At 36.9% G+C, this 17,075-nt stretch overlaps 3 protein-coding genes across 4 annotated transcripts; 1 reads left to right on the top strand and 2 right to left on the bottom strand.

Annotated features, from left to right (window-relative positions):
• Positions 1-614: 614 nt before the first annotated feature.
• Positions 615-2,681, bottom strand: LOC141815572 (mannan endo-1,4-beta-mannosidase 8-like). 2 transcript variants are annotated; one of them, XM_074703523.1, is made up of 6 exons: positions 2,569-2,681; positions 2,201-2,486; positions 1,922-2,116; positions 1,734-1,856; positions 1,440-1,651; positions 615-1,110 (listed from the first exon to the last, which is right to left on the bottom strand). In XM_074703523.1, exons 1-6 carry the CDS (start codon positions 2,679-2,681, stop codon positions 696-698), a joined length of 1,344 nt encoding a protein of 447 aa, XP_074559624.1. In that variant the 3' UTR covers positions 615-695. The 2 variants fall into 2 exon arrangements, with proteins under 2 accessions (XP_074559624.1, XP_074559625.1); XM_074703524.1 differs by lacking the exon at positions 2,569-2,681 and having other exon boundaries at positions 2,201-2,551.
• A 1,716-nt stretch (positions 2,682-4,397) lies between these two features.
• LOC141815570 (putative aarF domain-containing protein kinase At5g05200, chloroplastic) lies at positions 4,398-9,908 on the bottom strand. Its single transcript, XM_074703522.1, has 11 exons — positions 9,793-9,908; positions 9,531-9,642; positions 9,007-9,149; positions 7,972-8,085; positions 6,969-7,157; positions 6,731-6,886; positions 6,004-6,269; positions 5,821-5,918; positions 5,411-5,589; positions 5,021-5,137; positions 4,398-4,909 (listed from the first exon to the last, which is right to left on the bottom strand). The coding sequence occupies exons 1-11, from the start codon at positions 9,856-9,858 to the stop codon at positions 4,700-4,702; spliced, it is 1,650 nt and encodes a 549-aa protein (XP_074559623.1). The 5' UTR covers positions 9,859-9,908; the 3' UTR covers positions 4,398-4,699.
• A 1,295-nt stretch (positions 9,909-11,203) lies between these two features.
• Positions 11,204-12,979, top strand: LOC141815577 (transcription factor WRKY45-1-like). The gene is made up of 3 exons (XM_074703528.1): positions 11,204-11,592; positions 11,909-12,013; positions 12,357-12,979. The coding sequence occupies exons 1-3, from the start codon at positions 11,252-11,254 to the stop codon at positions 12,835-12,837; spliced, it is 927 nt and encodes a 308-aa protein (XP_074559629.1). The 5' UTR covers positions 11,204-11,251; the 3' UTR covers positions 12,838-12,979.
• The last annotated feature ends 4,096 nt before the right edge of the window (positions 12,980-17,075 follow it).

Here is a 17,075-nt window from a genome sequence, read left to right as displayed (position 1 = left end):
ATTGGTAACAGTTCTAAACGTGAAAAGGCTGCCACAACGAGTAAGCAGCAGACAAACACAGCAACGACGACGACGACAAGTAGCTGGAGCAGATCCTTGCAGTGAATTTAAGAGATTTACGTGACTGACTCAGATAAGGCCAATCGGGATTAGTTCTCGACGTGTTCTTTATGTTTCACCAATAATGAGGCTCTCTCCTTTTCTTAAAGAAAGAAAAAGAACAAGAGCAAGAAAATGTCTCGTTACCAATTTGTGCTTTAATTGGGTGTAGGCATCTCAGGTTACAGGAACTCATTGCATGAGTGAGATCCATGACAATATATGTCCAATTTGGCCACTCTTAATTAGCAAGCTTCCACCATCATTTTAATGGCATAGTACTATGCCATGAATGCATAAGTTTGCTAGCATTCAAGGTCTTGCCATAGTCACTTGGGGTTTAGGGTTCATGACAAAACTGTTGTATGATGACTATAATACAATACAAAGTGATACACACTAGTAGAAGCAAGAATTATAACAAGGAAACAAGGAAACAATGTGAGAAATCTGACAAAACTATGAAAGGTTTTCATCTTTTCATTCCTAATCTTAAACTTGATAAAATAATACTATTGCCACAACTGATACATAAATTATTCACATTGATATCAACAACATGAGTGAAAACATACATACAGGTCATTCTCTTTGTTTCACAGTTCATGGTGGATGTCTGATTCAGGAACAGAGCTCTCCTGCTTCTCGTTGTAGCCCTTGAGACGGTCAGAGAGGTTTCCGGAGTGTCGTGAAACCATCTGCTGTGTGGAAAGAGACCTGGCTAGAACAATAGCATATCCATCATCCATGTGGTCTGCACCCTCCGGAAAGAGCTGCCAAACAAGGGATCCTCCCCCAACATCCCTGTTTTGACTGGAGCTCAGGAAGGTATCATAGACTGTCTCCATGAATGTCTGTTGAAACTCCGAGTTGAACCTTTCGTCCTTCACTGACACTCCAAACTCAGCAAAAACAATTGGCATTTTGAGCAATTTCTCTGCATCCTCGATGTGCTGATGCATCCAGGTTCTCACGAATTGTAGATGCACATTGGAGTCTGGATCTGGCAACCTGTCAGATGCTAGATTAAGCTTTTGGAATACAAATATAGCATACATGATGAATTTGATCTGCATTCACATGTAAAGCCTACTTTTGATCCAGATTAATCTTGGAGCAATGCTACAACATAAGCATGAAAGTTAAATTATCTTCTTTTTTTTTCTAACAATTCAACATGTGATCATCCAATATAACCATTAACACAGTGCATGAACAAACATTAAAAATTCAACATGTGATCATCTAAGGATACAGTGGAACAATATGGTAGGCACGAGGTCGATAAACAAAAAAGTATCATGGTTGTCTTCCAATGATTATCGAGTCAGCTAACTTACCAAGTATCCGAGTAAACATGAACAGAAGCAAAGTCAACGCCAGGAACTTGATGGTTCCTGATGAAATCTGTTCCTTCCCGGCCTGCAAATTCATAGGGGTTCAGCTCCATTCTTTCAGGCGTAGATAGGCCGTAGAAACCTTCCACCCCGATCTCCAGCATGTGCACTGGATCAATGGACTTCACATACGTCACCATCTCCTCAAACCATGCCTGAGACCACCTCAAATCATGAACAAAACTGGAGAAATATGGAGACGATGCGCATTGCCAACAGAAGCATTTTGTCAGATACCTGCAAGGTATCGCCAGAAGGATCCGACGGGCACCGTGGCTCATTAATCAGCTCCCAGGCAAGGATGGTGGGATCATCTTTGTATGCCACATTCGTGAATGTATTGATTCTAGTGATGACAGTCTGAAAAAAAAGGCAAAAGATCAAAACTTCAAACTTGTTGAAGCCACTTGCACTCGAACAATCACCTTAGCAAAGGCTTTGTAGTAGCCTTTGAGAGTTGGATCAGAGAAGAACGCGTCATCGGAAGACAAATCCAAGCCCGCGTCCTTCCCCCACCTAACGTACTGAGGCTTCCCTCCGTAATCCTTCCAGTTGTTGCACAACGAGAGTATCAACCGCACCCCGTGCCTCCTTGCCTCGCTGACCACGAAATCCAAACCCTGGGATAAACTTTAAGACGCATTACTCTCTTACGTAAATCGTCAAGCAGTTCGCGTGCGCGGAAAACGGTTATCAGTTATCACCTCGAAGACCTGGTCGTCGTAAACGTGAGGGGAGACCTGGAGGGCGCGCCAGCCGCCGTCGTTGAAGGCCCAGGTCCGGCAGACGTTGAGCCCGGCGGAGGAGGCCTCCCGTAAGACGTCGCTGACCTTGCTTCTCGTGTCCGGGTCGGCGGCGAAGACCATCAGCCAGTAGGTGTTGAAGCCGTGGACGAAGAAGGGGCGGTCTCCGGCCTGAAAGTGCCCACCTTTCTTCTCCACGAGGAGCCATGAATTGTTCTCCATGCCGGTCAAGGCGACGCCGTGAGCCCTGCGGCGGAACAGATGAAGTTAAAAATGCGGCGATATGCGATTGGTGGAGAAAACTGGTGGCGAAAGGAGATCGAATCGACCTATTGATTATCGTAGAAGAATCTTCGATCAGAAGGATGAAACATGTAGATAGGAAGATGAATTGAGGCGATGGAGAGAAGAAATGGCTCGTCGGATTCGGAAGAGTAAGCATGAAGAAGAAGGATCGTCGAAGAAGAGCGGCAAAGCGGTCGCTGTTTACGGCAACTTGTATACTAATTTCACTTTAGCCCTCAAATTTCATAGTTTTAACTTTGGTTCACCTCTATAATAATTTTTTTAAACAATATTTTTATGAAAGTAAAAAGAGCTTTACAGTTAAGAAAATTATATTAGGAGGACTAATTTTTAAAATATTAAGGACTAGAGTATAAGTTCACAAATGGTAGGAAAATATCTTAATTTACCTTCCAAAAATTTTTAAGAATTAATTAATTAATCTAAAGTTTTAATTTTGAGAATAAAGGTGATGATCGAAAAGCTCATTGAGACTAGAATTTTTTTTTAAAAAGGAAAATTATTTATTTCGTTGATTTAAATTGCAAATGATGTAAAATTTGTTAAGTGTCACGTCAACACTTAAAATGGCAATTAATAAAAATTTGACATTTTGTAATACATTTGTCAAAACAAATTAATTGCCGACGCCTACACACCTCGCCTCATTTTGACGCGTCCCAATTCTTTGAATTATTCCGTTCAAAACTTAGATATTTCAATTTATGATATATGACCACAAATCCATTTTGATATGAAAAATATTTAATAGGGAGTGGTAATTCATAGTAATTATAATGATAGCTGCTTTTCCCTTGACACCGAACCTCCTCTCCCACTTCCTTTCTCTCCCAGTCTAATCACATTTCTATTCTTTTCTTTTTATTTATTTATTTATTATTTATTTAAATTTTCATTTAATTTTATTTAAAAATAATTCTCATATATTTTTAATTTTATTTAGTTTTATTTTTAAATTAATTTCATTTATTATTTTTTTCATCAATACGATATTTTTTTTCAATTTTATTTAATTTATATTTAGTTTTATTTTTTAACCAATTTTGTTTATTATTTTTTATCAATACTTTATTTTTAGAATTTTATATAAATTTTATTTAATTTTTTTTAATCAATTTTATTTATTATATTTTTCAATTTTATATAAATTTTATTTTTAATTAATTTTGTTTATAATTTTTTCATAATACTTGTATTTTTTTCAATTTATTATTTTTAAAATTTTATTTTTTTATTGATTTTATTTTTTTGTTAATCAATTTTTTTTCAATTTTTTTATCAGTTTTATTTTTTTGAATAATTTTTTTATATGTTTATAATATTTTGTTTATTTTTAATTATAAATTTTAAGAATTATTATTTATAAAAATTAAATAAAATTAAAAAATAATAAACAAAATAAAAATTAAAACTAAATTATAAAAATTAAATAATATTAATGAAAAAATAATAAACAAAATTAATTTAAAAAAACTAAATAAAAATTAATTAAAATTAAAATATATATATATAAGTAAAATAAAATAAAAAACAAAGAAAAAAAAGGGTAAAAATGATATTTGAATGGGAAATAGAGAGGGGGGGGGGGGGGGGGGGGGGGTTGCGGTGTCAAGGGTGGGAAAAGCAATTTGCAATTATAATACAGCCTGAATTTCAAAATCAATTAATAGAACGTGTAAACGTGAAGCAACGAAACTAAATGGAGTTTAACCGTCAAGAAGTCTTCCTTCATTTTTATTTCTCAAGTATTTTTTTATCATCCAGTTGCTCACGACAAAATCTCAGGAAAAGATTTTCTTTGGGATTTTGTTGTTCACAACATAATCATAGGCAAAAAGAATACAATTTGGAGGCAGCAAATTTCGAAGGACTTTCAGGACCTCGCAAAGTGATCAAAGACTCGAGCACAAGTTTGTTCATCGACCGCCTCTCTATCGTATCGGCGATGAATAAGTTTGACTGTGTTCATCTTACCAAACAACAGATTCTTTGATGATGAAATATTCGCTCGATGAATTCATTTTGTGATTTGATCTACTAAGTCGTAAACTAGAAAAATATCAATTCAGATACATGTAAATGCTTTTGTTGTATTTGCAATGATGAAATACCTAGTAATTGCTTATCCAGTTTGTATATGCACTTGTATCGAGTCTACATACCCGTATCCACTTGTATCGAACTAGAATACTCCCCCATGCTCCTTCGCATTCGCCGGTTGGAGACGATAGTTATCCTCTGGTCCTGAAGCATGTTCATGTTGGGCGCGAGCAATCGGGTGTAACGATCAAAGTACAACAGTTGCTTCATGAGAAGTGCAAATTCACGAGGAAATTTCAACCCGTATGACTCGCTTACTCTTACCTGCAGCAAGCAGATGTGATGAGTGAATGAGTAATAGACATTGTGGTTTGTCGTATACATTTCAAAATGAATCAAGATTGCAGTCTTCAAACGAGGGGAGAACAAGCTTACCACATCGAGGAACAATGCATTCATCTGCCTCTCATCAACAATCACATTGGCAGAAATAGCAGCTGCAGATGCATCAGGCGTTCTTGCAGTTGCAACAACAACTTCGGTATCTAGATCCTACAGGAGATCAAGATAAAAGATTCCAGTTTGTTTAATCAACTACTAAATGTCTGGTTCTTCATATTTTACTAGCAGTAGCTGATTCTAAGGTATCATTTTAGAACAATGCTGCAAAACTTCTTCAAACTGCAATTGCTACCTTATATGCATTTATTTTTCTGTATTGTTAGTCTGGATGATAAATCATAGAAACTAAAAATTTATTTTAGTCTGCACACTTTTCAGGAGCTTAGGTATTATCATTTAGGCACATATTCTGAAGCAGCATACCTGTATCGAAGAAAAAATTTTCTCCAAGTCTCTTGCAAAGGCACTAACATCTACATTTTTCTCTGTAGCGCCCATTTCGATTAACGAAGTAGCCATAGATTCATAATCTTCATTTGCAAAGGATGCCAAAAAGGCCTCCATGGCTGCCCACGTCTTTGGAGATATACGCCCCACAATTCCTAAACAACAGATACATTGCATGAACATAAGGCTATCGAAATACGATTATTAATAGCACATTCTAAATCTAAAATTACAAGGGGCCAACATTAGACTAAATAACATTCCTAACAGAACCAACAAATAATAAAGAGCTCAATTGCAAGAACCAGCATGCACTCAAGATAAAGGAACTGCAATAAGATTTTCCTAAACCTCAATTAATTCAAAACTGGCAAACAAAAACATACCAAAATCAAGAAAACCAATTCGACCATCCCGAAGTAACCACAAATTTCCTGCATGCACATCTGCGTGGAAGTTGTCACATGCAATCAAGCTTCCAAACCTACATATCAAGCAGGGAAAAAAATATATTGCTGTAGTTCTATGCCAAAATTTAAAGACTTGCTGGAATGCTATTATATTGTTACCAGACATTCAGTGCAGTAACTAAAGTCAGTTCAGGATCTGGAACAAGAGATCTTATAGAATCAAGGTCAGTGAGAGGAACCCCATAAAGTCTCTCCATTGTCAACACACGGCGTGTGCTACAATGCCGATAAACAATGGGAGCCTTGGCCTGCCTCTCAAGTCCCATATTTTCCAAATATCTCCTGAAAGATTCAATATTAGCAGCTTCTTTTTGGAAGTCAACTTCTTCAAGCATCGAGTCCTTTATATCTCTCACAATTCCAACCTAGTAAAAAGATTGTACCATATTAATCCAAAAAAGATGACTTATAACCTTGATCAACAAAATAAGAGTTAGAATTCATGGTTTAGATATTTGTTGTCTCAGCTAAAATGAAGTCACTCGACAAAATCCTTAGTGAAATATAATAGCAAACCTGAACTAGATTGACGAATTAACACCCTAATTTAACTGAGCAGAGTAAGTTCTAAATATTTCTATCAGCATAATTTTACATAAAGCTCATGGCATGATAAAATCCATGTATGTAATCTCAAATAGTAGCTGATCCATGCAGCATAATTGTACTCGTTGGGTATTCTAGAAGTGAGGGAGATTGCTGATAATTAAAAAACATTCCTTATGGTTACCGTTATTTAATAACAATAAGCATTAATTGATTTATATGGACAATATGCAAGCATATTTCTTTGTTTCAATTTGAAACACAAGAATGGGTTATATACCAGTGATGTCCGACGAAGTTCTGGGTTTAGGAACTCCAAGATCCGAGCAACAATATAAACAAAATTCAGATCTGCAACTAATATATCTTCGATGCCAGGCTTTAAAACCTTTATCACAACTTCCTGCTGTGAATTTTTTAACCGGGCACCATGAACCTATAGAATGAACTGTGAATTAAACAAATTTTCCTTACAGAATAATGTCAGAAATCAAGGGCATATGAGCATGTTCACAAACCTGAGCTATAGAAGCTGAGGCTATTGGAACAGGATCAATATATTCATAGATACTATCTAGTGGTCTCTGTAGGTCCTCACGCAATATTGCTTCAATTTCATTGAAAGGAATTGCAGGAGCCCGATCAAAGCAGTTCTGAAACTCCTGAACATACTCTGCAGGAAACAGTGTTGGAGCAGAAGCAATGAACTGCACCATCGAATAATCAAGTGATGAGCTAAAAAAACTGAAATTTCAACAAAGATTCTGAACATAGGGTATCAACAAGGACCCCCAACTACTTGATTATATTATAGCAGTGAGAAAGAGACGAGCAATTTGCACCAGATGATTTACTGAGGAATAACATCATCATCATCAACAAGTTCCTGAACCAGGGAACATGTTGCTGATAAAAAATGTTAATGCTACACTTATGTTATGCCAGTGTTTGTGATGGATTCATTAGTTATAAATTTCCTTATTTCAAGGAAAAAAACTCTTATCTTTATTCCATGAAGCAAATATTTCATAAACAAGAAACCTTTTCAATGAGTTAAGTAGAAAACATATGGGGAATCTGGAACAAAACTACAAGAAAAATCAATAACTCCCAGTCACATTTGTATTCTTCCCAAACCAACAACTTGCCAAACAACACAAAAAAGGAAAAACAGGAATAGGCCAAGTAAGAAAATCCTATTATTGCCTCTACAAGTTATTCAGTTCCAAAAAAATAACCAGAGGTCTACAAATCTTAATAGTGCCTTCTTATGGGAATAAATCAAAATCTATAAAAAAAATGCAGCAATACTAGCATGGGATACAGTTAGTACCATAGGCTTCCCACCATGGATAAGATCTGGCATAAACCCAGAGTTAATGCACGTCAGGCAGAAAATATTGTACAGGCATTTCATAGAGACTTTGCATCAAAAGCTAAGTGGAATTCAATCTTTAGGCAATGGAATGTCACCGAAAACCGTTCTAAGGAGTTTGACTGAATCAAATTAGCTCATTGTACCTGTCCCAACTTGATATATGTTGCCCCCAGGCGTTCAAATAGCTTCCTCAGGTAAAAAGGTGAAAGTAATCCAAGCTGCATGTTAGGTGGCAAGCCCGAAGATGTATTTGTTGCCTGCTAAAGTGTAAAGGTGTAGTACTTATTCTAAATATAGTGACTATGACATACAAAGTAAATTAATAGAACAGCTTCCAAGTTCCAATAACAAACCAATGCGACAAAGAAAATAGTTTTTTTATACAATATTACAACAATAAGCTTAGCACAAGATTATATTCATGTCATGTGAACAACTGTATAGTCATTCTAAATTCATTAATTATCCAAATTTTACAAGGGTCACATATTCAACGAACAATTTTTTGCATAATGCAAATCAAAGTCACAGTGGCTTAAAAGACAAGCATTATAGTTCGACTTCTAAGATGACACATTTTAGTTATCATCAACTGGAGTTAAATCTTTACTGGTTGCCACTCAAGCATGTTCCTTGTCTATTAAAGAAAATGCACAGGAACTATGAAATTAATACTGCTTTAACAAGGGCTTAAGGTTCACAAACATGAAGATGATATATTCTCAAGAAAACCATCAACAGTAATAATCATAAGATGGACAACGAAATTGGACTGAATAATTGAAACTACATCAAATTCCAAGCCCATTGTGTGTGATTGATTGTATTGTACTGGAGTTAAAATATTCACTACCTCATGAAAATCTTCCTTAAAGTGAATCGTGGTTTATGTGGAATTTGCACTCAAAAGAAGCCCCATAAAGACTGTTCAGCTTTGGATATACAAACCAAGTGCAAAAAAATAACATCAACATTTGACATTGAACATGGACAACTACGAATCATCCAAGAGCAAATGTATCTAGTGGTGCCCCCTCCTTTTTAGGCATATTTGCTCAGTATAAGTAGCACTCCTCTCACCTACACAATTCTATCATGAACAGCATGTTTTGCATTCAAAGTTGCTTTGCATCAAATACCACCTACAAACTTGATCTATTTAGAACTAACACATGTACCTTGGATAAATCAGTAAGCCACTCCCCTCCAACCCCAACAACAGCTTGAATGCCTTGAGCTAGTCTTAATGCGCCTCTAGGCCCTGTGTTAATTGATGTTTGAATGATGTCTTCAACCAGCTTGGGCAATTTTTCCATGCTATCTAAACATGAAGCAATAAACATAGAACAAAATGCATTAGTTTACCTATCAATAAGAATAGCAAAGTTCATCTTAGCTTTTTGATCTCATAAAAAAACGTTGAAAAATAATCTCAGTCTCCCACCTAAATAACTTAAATGACAAAAATGCGAAGAAGATACTGAAAGTAAACTAAGGCAGGTGAAGGAAAATTGTATAATCGCACTCTAGTCCTAACACTGGCCACTTCAACTATGAGCATAAGGTATCACAATGAAAGCTGATCATATATCTCACCTCAATCTCCACAAGCACATCCACTAAGTATCATTTTTTATTGATTTTGAACTGTCATGACGGTCAACACATACAAAAGAGAGATCTTGAAGTCAATATTCAGTACCTTGGAATCGTGTGGATATATCACTAGCTTGCGAATACCTAGCCAACACCAAGGTTCTGCTCGATGGGCGACTGAAATTCCTCAACGGTACTGAGCATGCCATCGCAGGTCGCTGCAATCCAATAAGGCATGAAAGCCATAGTTAGTAGAGTTCCCTTAGTTTAGGTCGAAACCGAAGGCAAGGCTACCGATCAAATACTTCATTAGCAAGAACAGGGCCAACGAAGAGAAGACAGAAGGCAATTGAGGGAGAATCAAGGACCTGAGAGTAGTTGAAAAACAGGGGGAAGCCGGCGCCAGTCGCGCTTCTGATGGATGAGATCGCCATGGACGCCACCGGCGATGTTCCCCTCGCGGATTTTTCTCTTCACCTTGCGTGTCAAGGGTTTAACTCGCCAGGAGGTGTGTGGGGCGAGAAGCCACGTGTCGTTCTCCGGGCTTTGCACGGTCGAACCGGCCGCTCGGTCTAACCAGTGAATTTGGAACCGCCGACCGGCGAACCGATGGATATTTGTTGGACAATTAAATTACACACGTGCTTAAGGTTTCACAGTTTACCCACTGTTCAACTAACTCAACCGTGATTGCACAGTTAACTCCACCGGTTTGAACGGCTGACCATTAAAAGAGAAAACGATGAAGACAAAAAAGTATAATACGAAATGAAAACTGCTTAAATTTAGATCCACAGACTATAAAAGAAATCTTCGTAAAATTTAGAGATCTCCAACCACAAATAAGATGATCGAAAAAGACGTGGTTCGAACTGCACCTGCTACTTAAACACAAACGCAATTCTGAACCTTCTGGTAATAATCTTACTCCAAACAAAGAAGTAACAATGAACGAGGTTTCCTTTAGGTTGTCTTATTCCTTGGATCACTCCACACGGATTTGAACTAGTAGTTGATAATGACTGACACGATCAATAGAATAGAATACGCACCAAAAGGCACTGTGTTAATTGATGCGAATCTGGTGGGTGGTGGCCAGCTGGTAGCTTCGGCTGAGTAATGTGTAGACATTGACATAAAGTTTCTGAAGACAAGAAGTACTACACTATTATATGTAAACAAATGTTCACTTGGACGAATGGTATGATCTGATAGGCTATAATTTAATAATACAAATACACATAAGAAGTACCGTAGATCCAAAGTAACAGTGAAAATATTTTCCAAATTGCTCAAAATGAAGGATTTGAGATATTAAATGTATGAACAAATTACAAAACTTCACTTACCGTCCACTGTGCCTTATTCTATGAAGTTAGGTTCCGATCTGGAGAAGGAATGCACATGCCTCCATTACAGTCCTGAGAGAGAATCCCGTCAACGTGCTGAGTATCCCAACAACAGTTTGGCCTGGCAAGCTAAATATATAAGATACAAGGATTACATTGATATAATATTGTCACTAGATCTCCCAAAGTGTATTGAAACGATTCAAACCATCAAACTGTATAAATTAACTGGTGCCGTTTTTAAAAATCTACTTGCAGAGGATGTCGTGACGTCATCTGGTTACGTTGTACGCTTACGTCCCCCACCTTTGCCTTTTGTCTTCTTGCGTGGGTTCCATTTCCACGTTCCTTCCTAGCCTTATCCTCTTTCCCTTTCTCTATATAATTTTCCTCTGCCCTTTTTGTTACTTCCACCACGGTTTCTGCTGCCGGCATCAAACGCCTTGATCAGAAAAGAGGGAGGGGCTTAGAGTTAAATATGGGGATGGGGTCTCATGATCATGATCAAGGCAGTTCATGGCAGATGGTGAAGATGATGGTGGTCGAAGAGTTGCTCAAGGGGCAGGACTCGGCTACTCGCCTGCAAGCCCAGCTGCAGTTTGAGGAGAGCCCTCTGCTGGGGAACTCTTCCGGTGGCAATCCGACGATGGAGTTGGCCGTTGAGGTAATAGAAACCATCTCAAGAGCAATCTCTTTGTTGGGCAGGGAGACAACAGCTGAAGCACCACTTGCTCAGGCCAGTTCTGATGAACCGAAGAGTGAAATCTCCGGTATGAAGAGGAAGATGCAAACACCAAGAAGATCCGGATATAGAAGAAGGTAAAAGAAAACAAAAATCTTTTTTGTGGATAACTAATTAAAATTCAAGTTCATCACTCCTGATAACGTTGGCCTTGTGGGCATTTGGATCGCTCCTGGTCATTAATTGAGGGGAGACATTCGATATCCTCCTGGTTATTGGCTTGAAGGGAATCTCATAATGCAGCATAAATTTGGCTTTTTGTTGAGACAACAATGACTTGTAACTAACTCCACACTTTTGAAGTTGTCAGGAGGAAAAGAAGCTTTTGTAGTTATATATATGTTTCTTTTTCTTTGGTCTTGTTTAATCAATTCAACTTGTTTCATGTTGCAGATCACATCCATACACATGCAGAACAATTATTGCCAAGGAGATCGAAGATGGCTACACATGGAGAAAGTATGGACAGAAGATCATATACGGTACTACGCATCAGAGGTACCAATTCAGCCCCTCTCATGTTTATCTGAACGTTTTATGCTAGAGATGATCAGCTCAGAATGAAAATTCAATTCTCTTTATCTAAGTAGAAATTCTATTCAGTGTCATAGAGAAGCCCAAGTTTGAGGAAATTCAAAGAACATGATGTATCGAAGCATTAATGTGCCGTAAAAACAATATACCAACCAAAATTAAGTTGAACTAAAATCGGATTATATGCTTTTTCCCAGTTAATAGTGAGCAAAAACATTTCGAACACTTAGTATGATGTAGATGGGTTGCATACCTGCGTTTCATGATTTGTCCAAGGGAATTTGAGATGATTTGTTCTGATTTGCAGAAGCTACTACAGATGCTCACACAAGTTTGACAGAGATTGCCAAGCCACGCGACAAGTCCAGAAGACAGAGGATGCCTCCATGTTCACCATCATGTACATAGGAGAACACACATGCATGGATTCAACCAAGTTAGCAGCGCCTTGGATTATCAGTTTCAAATCGGGAGATACTGCAAATACTCACCAAGAAGCTCCTCTTTCTTCTGCACCACTTCTTCCCCCAGTAAAGCTGGAGTGCGATGAAGAAGTGCTAAGCAATCACTCACCTCGCAGTGGCTCAACAGAACTTCTGGCGCTCCCTGACTTCTCAGACTTTGAAGGCTCTGCTCCAGTAGCGCATTTCATGGGGGTTGCTTCGGACCAATATGATGTTACATCGAGCATTCGATCTTCCACCAGCAGCTTAGATATGGAATTTGATCCTGAGACATTCACGCTTGATGATATGCTGGACTTCAGCGAGGACCAGTACCTCAACTAGACGGGTTTTAAGCTGCAAATATAGTGTATATTGTAACTGGCTATTGGAATGCCATTAAATATCATTCTGATATGTAGAACCATATATGCTATTTTGAACTAATTTACGAGAAAGTAGCTATGAATGCATTCAATATTTTTCAGATACTAGCAAATAAAAGTCACTTGAGAATGCAAGCGTCTCTGAAGTTGAGGAGGCAAACCATAACCATCAACACCAATAAAATGCTAAAGGGAATCACAATAAAGCCAGAACGCACCCTGACACATTCGATACTAAAATCTCAGAGCAAACCAATGTCTTCCTGAATGTGTGTGTGTGTGTGTTTCATGGATAACAATTTCAAATAAGGAAATGCTCCTATTGCTTACAATTAGTCTTCTTTCTCAAGAAGCATTTCTGATTGAATATATTACAATCGTCACAGAAAAATCACCCATCTACTTGATGTCTAGTCTTTTGTTCAAAGTTAGTTTAGTTGTAACTAATAAGTTTTCATGGTCTAATAGAGACAATTGAAGAATAAAAAAAATTATGTTAGGCAATATGCAAGCATATAGGTGATAACTTTAGCACATGAAACAATTTTTTCAAAACAAGAAAATGTTGATACCAGGCTACGTTGGGAAAAGGGAGAAGGTACATTGCCAATAAAAGAATTAGAATAAGTACCCAAAAAGTTATAGTCAACAATAGCAACTAAACTTCCAGCAAAATAACATGATCTAGCAAACAAAGACAAAAAGGCATGCTCCAAAATAGCCTGAAACATTGCATGAAGTAACCCACTCACATCATGCAACTAATCCAGAATTGTTCTATCGATTTAAGTGCTATAAAATACCTCAACCGTCCCATCAGGACCGCTCAAAGCCGAAGTATGCTTGACTACATCAAATTGGTACGAACACAAAATTATTTGGTAGAAAATCAAAAGGTACCTATAATTATCCATAGCATTCCTTTTTAAAAATTATTAAAACAGCATTCTATCTGTAATTTGATATTCGAAATACTCCTTTGTGGTCCTTCAAGCTTCTTGAAAGAAGCTTAATTAAAATTGCACCAAATAACTTTGATCAAAACTGTTCTACCTTAAAAGATATATTATTACGAGGACACAAACAACTTTGACTTTGAATAAGATTTAATCAAAATTTTACCACCTTAGAACAAATCAAAATTACTTTAAGGTGGAGTACAAAAAAAAAGGTATTTTTGAGTATCAAATTAAGGGTGAAGAGATGTTTTAATAATTTTTAATAGAGGCGCAGCTTCTTGATGACTTTTGATTTTCTACCAAATTATTTGTCTCCCATCTCACCATTATGTCAGCTAAAGGAGGCTTATTCAGAAAGAATCCAGTTAGAGTACTGAAGTTATTTAACTTATTGAAGAAAATTCGTGGAGGAAACTTCCTAACAGCGAGCTGGACCCATCAGTTAATGATGCCGGATATTAAAAAATAAATAAATCTTTCGTACCAGAAGTCAGTTTTCGACATAAATGTCCTGTTCCACCAGTAAATTTTGTGGGCCAATTCAGATGAAGAAAAAAAGATGTGAAAGAAAGACATACAAAGTGTACCTAACGAAACTGATCACTTCTGGTGACCAATCACCTGCGTCTAAAATTTTCTTTTCAATTGATGAAATTATGGAAAAAAAGAGAAGCATGGAAAATTTCAAAGAGAAATCCAACAGCTTAATGATCAGACTAAGATAAGACATGCAATGACTAAAAAGAAGGGAGGCGGATAAAGATAAAGTAGGTGTTGTTCTAAAGCATGAATAAGCGGTGTTAGTTAAACATGTTAGTTGCTTGGTCTCGTTATCTTGGAAAGAAACTTTGTTGAAATAAGGTGCCCGTTGTGATTGGGTTGAATAGGAGCAAGCGTTCCAGTCAAATCATGTTCTCTAATAATGTAAAAAATAGTTAGTACTCTAATCATGTTCTCCAGTCGACTGAATACTTAAGTCGACACTTATTATCCCTTATTCAAAAGCTTCCTACAAGTCACAAGGCAAGCAAAACCTCTACCTAGTCATACACATTATCTTGATAATGTTGCCCAAAAGTGTGAACGTTAAGGTTACAATCACTCTTAATTTCTCACAGCTCAGCCCAAAAGTGTATACCTCTCAATATTACAATCGCTCTTTATTTCTCACAGCTCAGCCCAAAAGTGTAAACCGCAATATTACAATCTCTCTTAATTTCTCACAGCTCAAATAGTCAAATCTTCAACCTAGTCAATGATTTGCATTGCCCTCGAATGCATTGAACCCTTCAAGCTTGCTCTAGCATAAATGCATAATCATCCTTCTTTGTGTTTACCTATATAGTTCACCTTCTATTAGACAGCCTTGAGTAAGTCTCACTAGAAGTCTCTTAGATGCTCCACATCATCTTTCTTCAATCACCTATGAGCTCGCATCATTACAGATCATCTTTCTCCAATCACCTACGAGCTCACCTCGTCATAATTTTTGATCCCCCAATGTTACAAACCATCTGTCATTGATGACCATTGAATCCACCTTATTACAAACCTCTGAGTCATTGAGCATAGTTCATCCAACTTGATTGCATCAAGTAATTCATATAACTCAACCTTGTCAAGTCATGAGTTCCGAGCTCTACGTGCACACTTTTAAGTCCCTATATACTTGATGCACACATCAATTCCACAAGCAACCCTAACTTAAAGCCTTTGTCAAAAAGGCCAAAATAAAATAATCTAGTCGAACCATATCACTTCTAGAGTATTGTTGAACAATGATAAACATAAACCCAATATATCATCAAGCTTCTCTCTGAATCCAACTTGTAATTTAACTATTTGATTATTTAAAAGATTGCTAAAAGATGTATGCATAGTTTCACCAAATCCGAATAGACATTTGTTATAGGATTCTCTTGTACCAATGGTTTAAAACCCTCATGCTGGGGTTACATATGTAGTCATTATGGTAGAATTTGAAGAGGGGCAATTGCATATGGCTACATGTTGCATGTGCAGCTAAAAAAAATGTGGTTCAGTCAAATCAATTTAAACACAACCAAATAACCAAATTTAATAGCTTTTAAATCATAAGTGCTTCAAATGATAAATACTTTTGATATCAATATAAAGCTTTTAAAAATATTTTTCAATAATGTCCAAATATGTCTCTGCATACCGCATATCCATTATGTAATGAGTTGACCACAATAATGCCTACTTACACTTCCTAAAATTTGCTCATAGCTTTAGAAGAATGAAAAGTCTTGCAAGTGGAAAATGTGTGATAACGTGGTCAATTACAACCATATAGACATTCATGATTGAAAAAAAGTGAAGAAAAACAGATGAACACGTAAAATCTGATAGTATGACTAGTTGACTACTTATATCATAATGTGCGAACATCAATATATTTTTTAAATGGATTACAATTTTTCTTATGTGTATATGTCTGCAATGCTAAATTTTGTGATGATAATTTTTACATAATTTCATAGGATGAATACATATGCCTTTCTAAAAATGCTCAATTTTAGTCGCATTTAATTAGAAAAACATATTCTGCAATATGATCATATGTTAGAATGAAGCATTATCACTTGGCACCCTGCAAATATCATCAGCAACTGCAGTTGAAGGAATCTTTCCTAAGTAGCTATGTTAGAACAAATTGGTTTTTGATATTGGTGTGTATGTTTCCTGCATGCCAATGTAAAAGATGCTTGTCTGCACATCCAACATGTCTCATTTTCATATTGACAGAATCCAACACAGAAAAAAAACATATATGTATAATAATCATCCATAACAAGAAGATACGTCTTTTAGTTATTAACATATCCATTTGGCGACAAACTAGGAATTGGAATTTGTCTCGGATGATGGTTAATTTAATCTAATAGAAAAGGGCAAAAAAAAAAAGAGTAAAATTTGTTTGTTCAGGCGTCTTACCAACTAAAATGCATCTCATTTATAGCTTACATAGCGAACCATCTTAGAAAGAAGACAGTACCTCCATGGTGACCTCAAGGACGTCGATTTTGTCAAAATCGCCGGACCGGAGCAGCTTCTCCCATACGATCCTGACCGTGAGCTCTCTGAATGTCCATCTCTCACTCTCTACCGCACAACCCAGCACTTAATGCAGAGATACATCTTTGGATCTGGATCTAGGGTTCCGGGAGTGCATGCCAGGGAGGGATAGGAGAGGGAGAGAAGCGAGGGCTTGTAA

The sequence above is a fragment of the Curcuma longa genome, chromosome 21 (genome assembly GCF_044706935.1).
Source record: "Curcuma longa cultivar G26 ecotype Majalengka, Jawa Barat chromosome 21, ITB_CL_G26_1.1, whole genome shotgun sequence".
NCBI lineage: Eukaryota > Viridiplantae > Streptophyta > Magnoliopsida > Zingiberales > Zingiberaceae > Curcuma > Curcuma longa.
This window is presented reverse-complemented; position numbering and strand designations above follow the sequence as displayed.